The sequence below is a fragment of the Cebus imitator genome, unplaced genomic scaffold (genome assembly GCF_001604975.1).
Source record: "Cebus imitator isolate Cc_AM_T3 unplaced genomic scaffold, Cebus_imitator-1.0 Scaffold495, whole genome shotgun sequence".
Classification (NCBI taxonomy): domain Eukaryota; kingdom Metazoa; phylum Chordata; class Mammalia; order Primates; family Cebidae; genus Cebus; species Cebus imitator.
The window spans coordinates 952694-959596 of NW_016107810.1; the positions used below are offsets into that span (position 1 = coordinate 952694).

Sequence of the window (6903 nt, forward strand, 5' to 3'; positions counted from 1 at the left end):
CCGCCCCTCACAAGTGAAGCCGCAGCTCCGGAGCCGACTGCGGACTCCACCCCCGACTGCGCCTACGGCCGGGCGCGGCCCCTGCAAGCGCGAGTGCCGCCGCCCCGGTGGGCTCCCCACCCCGGCCCGCCAGGCGCGCGGCTGGACTACGGGGGCCGCACCCTCGTGGGGGTGGGAGGGCGCCCTCGGAGCCGCAGGGGAGCGCACCAGCCGCAGGCGCCCGGAACACGTGGCCCCTTTAAGAGGCGCCGCCGGAGCGAGGCCGTGACGTCATAGAAGCGCGAAGGGCGGAGCCTGTGCGCAGCCGCGGCGCTGGGGGCGGGACGGGGGCGCGGCGCTCCTGCGAGCCTGACTGACAGGAGCGCGGTCGAGGAGCGGCCAGTAGCAGGCCGCCGGACGCAGGAGCCCCACCTTATAGGCCACGCCCCAATGGGTGACCCCTCCCCGGAGCGGGCCACGCCTCCAAAGACGGCCCCTGTTTCCATGCAGGCCCCGCCCCGCAAGGCTCCGTCCCTGCAAGAGCCCTCCCCGCACAGGCCCCGCCCAGGGCCAGGTTCCACCCCGCGCAGGCCCCGCCTCGAGTCAGGCTCCGCCCCGAGTCAGGCTCCGCCCCACGCAGGCCCCGCCCCACGCAGGCCCCGCCCCACGCAGGCCCCGCCCCGGGCTCGGCTCCGCGGGGCGGGACTTGCCCTCAGCCTGAGTCGGCGGCGGCTGCGGGAACTTTCCCAGCGGATCTAATGGCTGCGCGCGGGCCGCTGTGAGGCGCGGCGGCGAGCGACGGGCGCGGGGCCGCGGAGCCGCGAGAGAGCGAGCGAGCGAGCGAGCGCGAGGCCGGAGCCCCGGCCAGGCCCGGCCGACCCGCCGAGCCCGCGATGCGTCCCGGGGCCGCCCCCCAGCGCAGCTGACGCCCCGCGGCCCCGCGGAGACCCCGGCCGGCCGGTCCCGGAGGAAGCGGCCGCCGCCGCCGCCCAGCCCAGCGCCCGCGCCGCCCGGGCACCATGGCGGGGAAGGCGGCCGCCCCGGGCACCGCGGTGCTGCTGGTCACGGCCAACGTGGGCTCGCTCTTCGACGACGTAAGTGCCCCGCGCCGGCGGCAGGCCCGGACCCAGAGCCCGAGCCCGAGCCCGAGCCCGGGACCCCCAACCCTGACCCTGGGGCCCCGAACTCCCAGCCCTGGACCCTGGACCGTGAACCTCCAGACCCCGAGGCCCCAGACTCTGATCCCTGTACCCGGGACCCCAGACTCCTGTGCGGATCCCCAAGTCTGGGAGCCCAGACCCCTGACTTGATCCCCAAGCCGGAGACCTGAAGACCTGGACCCTGAACCCCGGAACCCCAGCCTCCAGACTCCAGCAGCTGACCCTTGACCCTGGGACCTCTGAACTCCTGTCCCCAAATCCTGACCTCGAAACTCCAATATTAAAACTGTGTCCTAACCCCTGGTAACAGTCCCTGGAACCCCAGAAACCGCGTCTGTGCGCACCAAACGCAGCCCTAGCCCTGATTTCAGAGTCCTCAGAACCCTGGCCCTGGAGAGCCCGTCCCCAGCCCCGGCGTGAGCCCCAGATCCATGGTCACTGGAACCACGCATCCTTTCTGCAGAAGCCTGGTTATGGAACCAGCTCTCAAACCTCTGTCTCTGGTCCCTGAACACTGGGTCCCAAATCCTGAAACATAACCACAAACCCTAACCCAGGAACTTCTGACATTGGATTGTAGCCCCAGCATCCTGTCCCTGTTCCCCAAACCCTGAATCCCAGCCTCCAAACTGTGGTCCTTTGCACCCAGAGCCATTATAGCCTGACTCCGAATCCTGAATTTCAACCTCAGGCCCCAGCTTGTGGCCCTGAGCCCCTGTCCCCGACCCCTGAACCTGGAACCCTGGTTCCAGAATCAGGCCCCAAACCTGATTCTGAACCCTGTCCTTAACTCTGCTTGCTGGTGCCCCTGAATCCTGTATCCTGCTCTTGAAGCCTGGGCCTTGAGCCTGCTTCCCAAACTCCAGCCTGTGACTCCCACCCCGGGCCCCCATCCTCTGACCCTAGGCCCTTCACTCTGGCTGTCACCCCCAGGTCCTTGATGCCCGGTGCTGGCCTCACTGTCTGTCCCTGCAGGGCCAGAGGGTAGGATGCCCTCATTTAACCCTGTAACTTAGTATCTATTTAGTTCTTAAATAAGGGAAGTCTGTTGAAAGCCCGGTAGGACTCTATGTTTCTTGTTTATTAAAGAAAAAGATGCTAAGAAGGTCTTCAGGGCCAGAAAGGGAATACTGACTGCCTATGGCCTTTACCTTCTAGGGCCACTCCCACCCAAGCCTCAGTCCCACCCAGGATCCGGGGGCGGCCCCATCTCTGGAGAGACCAGGGAGCAGAGGCCCAGGGCGCACTGGGAGCTCCCCAGAGACAGGCCAGGCTGACCTAGTTCGGCATTTCAGCCACAGTGCCACCCTGCTGTTGGTGCTCGTGCTGCCAACCCAAATAAAGCAGAGTGCGGCTCCAAGTGGCCCAGATGGAGGCTGTGGAGCCAGGGACGTTCCCTCCCTCGCTCCTAGGTGAACAGTGGGGCGCCTACCAGCTTTCTGATGGATGTGTGCCACTGATGCACGCATGGGTTCCGTTTCGGGAGGAGGTCTTGTGTCTTTGCTGGCGGCAGGCATGAGTGAAGTGTTTGATGAAGCTGAGTTCACACACAGGCTAGGTTTGGTTTTTATTAACAAAAGGTGCTGTTTTTGTGTTCTTCGTATGTATTATACGGGCCTGCCGGGGATGAGCTGCTTTCCCTCACACTTCCAACTAGGTTTATGTTTGATCGTTTTTTACAAAAGTGCCTGGCATGGGTGTGTGTCTGTATATTTGGCGTTCTATTCTAGGCTTTCCAGTAACGTATCACTATAAGATGGTTTTGTTCGGATGATTCAGATCTGTTCGCTGCGGCTTCAAAGCCTCAGAAATGTCAGGAACATTAAGCATGGGGGGGCGTTTTAGTCTCAAACGGAGAAGAGTTTTGCTGTGCAGACATTCTTTCCAGTAATCTTTGATTCTGAGTTCCAGCGTTTTTGTTGTGTTTCGACTGTATACACATATTTCTCCTGGTTGATATTAAATTGGGTAACTTAATTCACTTTTGTTTAGCAACATATTGTCTCTGAATTTTCATTTTTCTTAAAGGCTATGTGGAATTTTGCATTATGTTTGTTTAGAAGGAACATTTGTTTCGGTAAACAGTACATAGGTTAATTCGGAAAGGTGTGTTGTGATGTAAGAGCTGAATGGAAACATATCTGTCCATAACCAACAGATTTCTTAATGTGTGCAGCTCAGTTCCCAGGGGCCAGATCCAGCCCCCTTCAGGGAAAACCGGCCAGTCACTCACATTTCCAGGCCCCCTTCCTGGGTTGAGGTTTGGGGTGTGGTACTTGAGGGCCAGAAGCCTGGCCAGTGGAAGGGAATTCATGCATGAAGGAGGTTTTGGTTCCTTGGTTTGCTCTGGATTTCAGGGGACCCTGTTTGTGATTCTGTTTGCCTCTGTGCAGCCCATCCCGTGCTGATGAACGCACCCTGCAGGCAGTGCTCAGGCTGTAAAGGAATCTTTCTTGCCCAGTCCCGTCCTGTTGGCAGCCAAGCTCGTCTGTGAGCAGTGCTGGAGCCAGTCCCGTTCCGAAGAGGCAGGTGTTTGAATCTGACGCAGATATGCTGCCTGTGGTGGACCCTGTTTTTCTTTTGTGCACAAGTAGAGGTGGTTTGCTTTTGCTTTTGCGGTTTATAAAGTCTCACCTCATAAGCCCACTTCTCCTCCCCAACTTTTTTTTTTTTTTCAGACAGGGTCTCATTCTGTCACCCAGGCTGGAGTAGTGTCGTGGTGTAGTCATGGCTCACTGCAGCCTTGACCTCCCAGGCTCAGATAAACTCAGCGTCCCGAGTAGGTGGGACCACAGGTATGCGCCACCATGCCTGGATAATTTTTTTGTAATTTTTGCAGAGGCCAGGTTTTGCCATGTTGTCCAGGCTGGTCAACTCCTGGGCCCAAGCAATCCACCTGCCTTGACCTCCCACAGTGCTGGGATTACAAATGTGAGTCATGGTCCCTGCCCAGAGGTAAGCCCTCCCAGGGTGCTGGGATTACAGGTGTGAGCCACTGTCCCTGCCCAGAGGCGACCCCTCCCACAGTGCTGGGATTACAGGTGTGAGTCATGGTCCCTGCCCAGAGGTGACCCCTCCCACAGTGCTGGGATTACAGGTGTGAGTCATGGTCCCTGCCCAGAGGTGACACCTCCCACAGTGCTGGGATTACAGGTGTGAGACACTGTCCCTCCACAGAGGTGACCGCTCTTGAAGCGCTGTGTGCATAAACTTCAGCTGTGTTTTGTAGCATCCTGGGACCCACAGAGTCCTGCTCCGCAGTGTTTTCTCATCACTGCTCCATCTGTGCGGTCCCAGAGTGGCTGTGCTGTGGGCTTCGAGGGTGTCCCCACTGGGGCTGCTTCTGACCCTGTGCAGACAGTGTTGCTGTAAATGCTTTGCAGTGTACCAGTCCCCAAGCCCTTTTCCCTGAAAGAGTTCTTGTTTATGTTGGTTATAACTACCAGTATTTCCCACATTGGGAGCTGAGACTGCGTGAGAATACGCAGCTCACTGCGCTGGCCAGCAGAGGGATGCCATCATCCCCTGTCGCAGGCACCCCTCAGGTGTTCACTGTTGTTCTTCCCTAGGAGAGAATGAGAACAGAAAGAGGAGTCATTCCATAGTATTAGGGAAATACTTTTGACCTACTCAACCTGTGAAAAGCCGTCTGCAGCCCAGTTTTCCATCCCCAAACCATCATGGGCATCCCTGTCTCTGGCCAGATGCCTGGGCCTGGAGGTGGCTGGGGTGGCTGGGACTTTCCCAAGTTTAATAGGGACTGCCAGACCTCCCTCAATGAACCCTGCAGCTGGCCTTTCATTCCTGTGTTGGACTCTGCTGTCTCTACTGGTGGGAAAGAGGTGGCCGGCGGTCCATACATAATTGTTTTGCTTTGATGTGGCTGATTTTGGATAAGTGAGTTTTCTGGGTTTTGGCTCCTTCCACTTTTATGAGAAGGGAATTGAGGTGCGTTCTTGCCAGCTGTGGCGTCAGCTCCTGCACGGTCAGGCTGCTGCCTGGTCCCGAGAGCACAGCCTGCTGGCGGGCATCTGCCTGGCGGCCCTTCCTGCACTTGTTCACAGCTAAGTCAGTTCTGAGCTGGTTTGCCTTTGTGCTTAGTCAGCTCCCGGGCAGCCCTGCCCCTCTGCCCAGACCCAGGGTTGCAGAGCAGCTGTGAGGGCAGGCTGGGCAAGGGCTGGCTAGCAGGGAACCGGGAGCCTTGCGGTCAGCAGGTGTTGATGAGCCTGGAAGACTGTGGAGGTGGCGGAGCTGCTTCGGGTGTAGAGTCGGTGGTGGGGAGCAGGGATGCTGGCGCCTCTCTCTGGATCAGCTTTGACCTCTTTGCCATGTGGTTCCTGGCAACACCCAAGGGACTGCACTCTCTCCCCCCTTGAAAGCTCTGAGATCCATGTTCCCTCCAGCCACCGTGGGGGATTCTGACTCCCTTCTGTGGCAGCCCTCACATGGGGCATCTCCCCTCTGTGTCCCTCTCCAGGCCTCTGCCCCAGCACTGCCGCACAGCAGGGCCCGGGACTGGGTGCAGGCGGTGCCTGAACTCTGTGCTCCCTCTCTGGGTCCTCCTTCTTCTTCAGGGACGTTTTACTTGTTAATGGTTGTGCTGGGACAGAATTCACACACCATGCCCCTCACCCATTTCTTTTTTCTTTTCTTTTTGGTTTTGAGACAGTCTCATTCTGTCGCCCAGGCTGGAGTGCAGTGGCTCACTGCAGCCTTGAACTCCTGGGCTGAAGTGATCTGAAGCCATCCTCCTGCCTCAGCCTTCCAAGTAGCTGGGACCACAGGTGCACGCTACCACACCCAGCTGATTTTTTTATTTTTTGTAGAGATGGGGTCTTGCTATGTTGCCCAGACTGGGCTCAAACTCCTGGGTTCAAGCGATGCTCTCACCTCTGCCCCCTGGAGTGATGGAATCACAGGTGTGAGCCCTCGCACCTGGCCCTTTCACCCATGTGAGGTATACAATTCACTGGTTTTCAGGACATTCACAGGGTGTGCGACTGTCACCATGGTCAATTTTAGAACATTTTTAATCACCTCAAAAAGAAACTGCATTACCATCCAAGCCCCATGTCCCCCAATCCCCCATCCCCTGTAGTCAGTTTTCATCTCTGTGGGTTTGCCTGTTCCGGGCGTTTCACAGACGTGGAATCAGACGATAGCTGCTCTTTGGCTGGCTGCTTTCACTGAGCACATTTTAAAAGTGTGTCCATGTGGCAGCGTGTGTCAGTCCTTCATTTCTTTTGTTTTCATTCCTTCTTTTTTTAATTATAGAGACAGACTCTTGCTCTGTCACCCAGACTGGAATATGACAATTTGATGGATCGTAGCTCACTGTAGCCTTGACCTCCTGATTCCAGTGATCCTCCTGACTTAGCTTCCTGAATAACTGGGACTATAGGCATGTGCCACTCTGCTCAGCTAATTTTTTTTTTTTTTTTACTTTTTGTGGAGATGGGGGTCTTACTATGTTGCCTAGGCTAGTCTCAAAGTCCTGGCCTTAAGTGATCCCCTGGCCTTGGCCTCCCAAAGTGCTGGGCTTATAGGCATGAGCCACACTTTCAAAACTCTTTATTCCTGTTTATGGCTGAGTAATTCCACTGTGTGGATACTCCAAGTTTTGTTTCTGTGTTTGTTAGCTGGTGGATGTTGGGCTGGTTCCACTTTCTGATTCCGGTGAGCAGTGAATGTTGGGGTGTTTCTACTCTCTGGTTCTCATGAGCAGTGGATGTTGGGGTGTTTCTATACTCTGGTTCTGGTGAGC

General features: G+C 57.2%; 1 protein-coding gene across 1 annotated transcript in view; it reads left to right on the top strand.

Moving 5' to 3' along the window:
• Positions 1–701: 701 nt before the first annotated feature.
• The window catches only part of INPP5A (inositol polyphosphate-5-phosphatase A), a 233661-nt gene continuing 227459 nt past the window's right edge, over positions 702–6903 (top strand). The window contains exon 1 of the mRNA XM_037733137.1: positions 702–1073. Coding sequence (XP_037589065.1) covers positions 999–1073 — 75 coding nt within the window. The 5' untranslated portion in view covers positions 702–998. The remainder of the gene's footprint in view (positions 1074–6903) is intronic.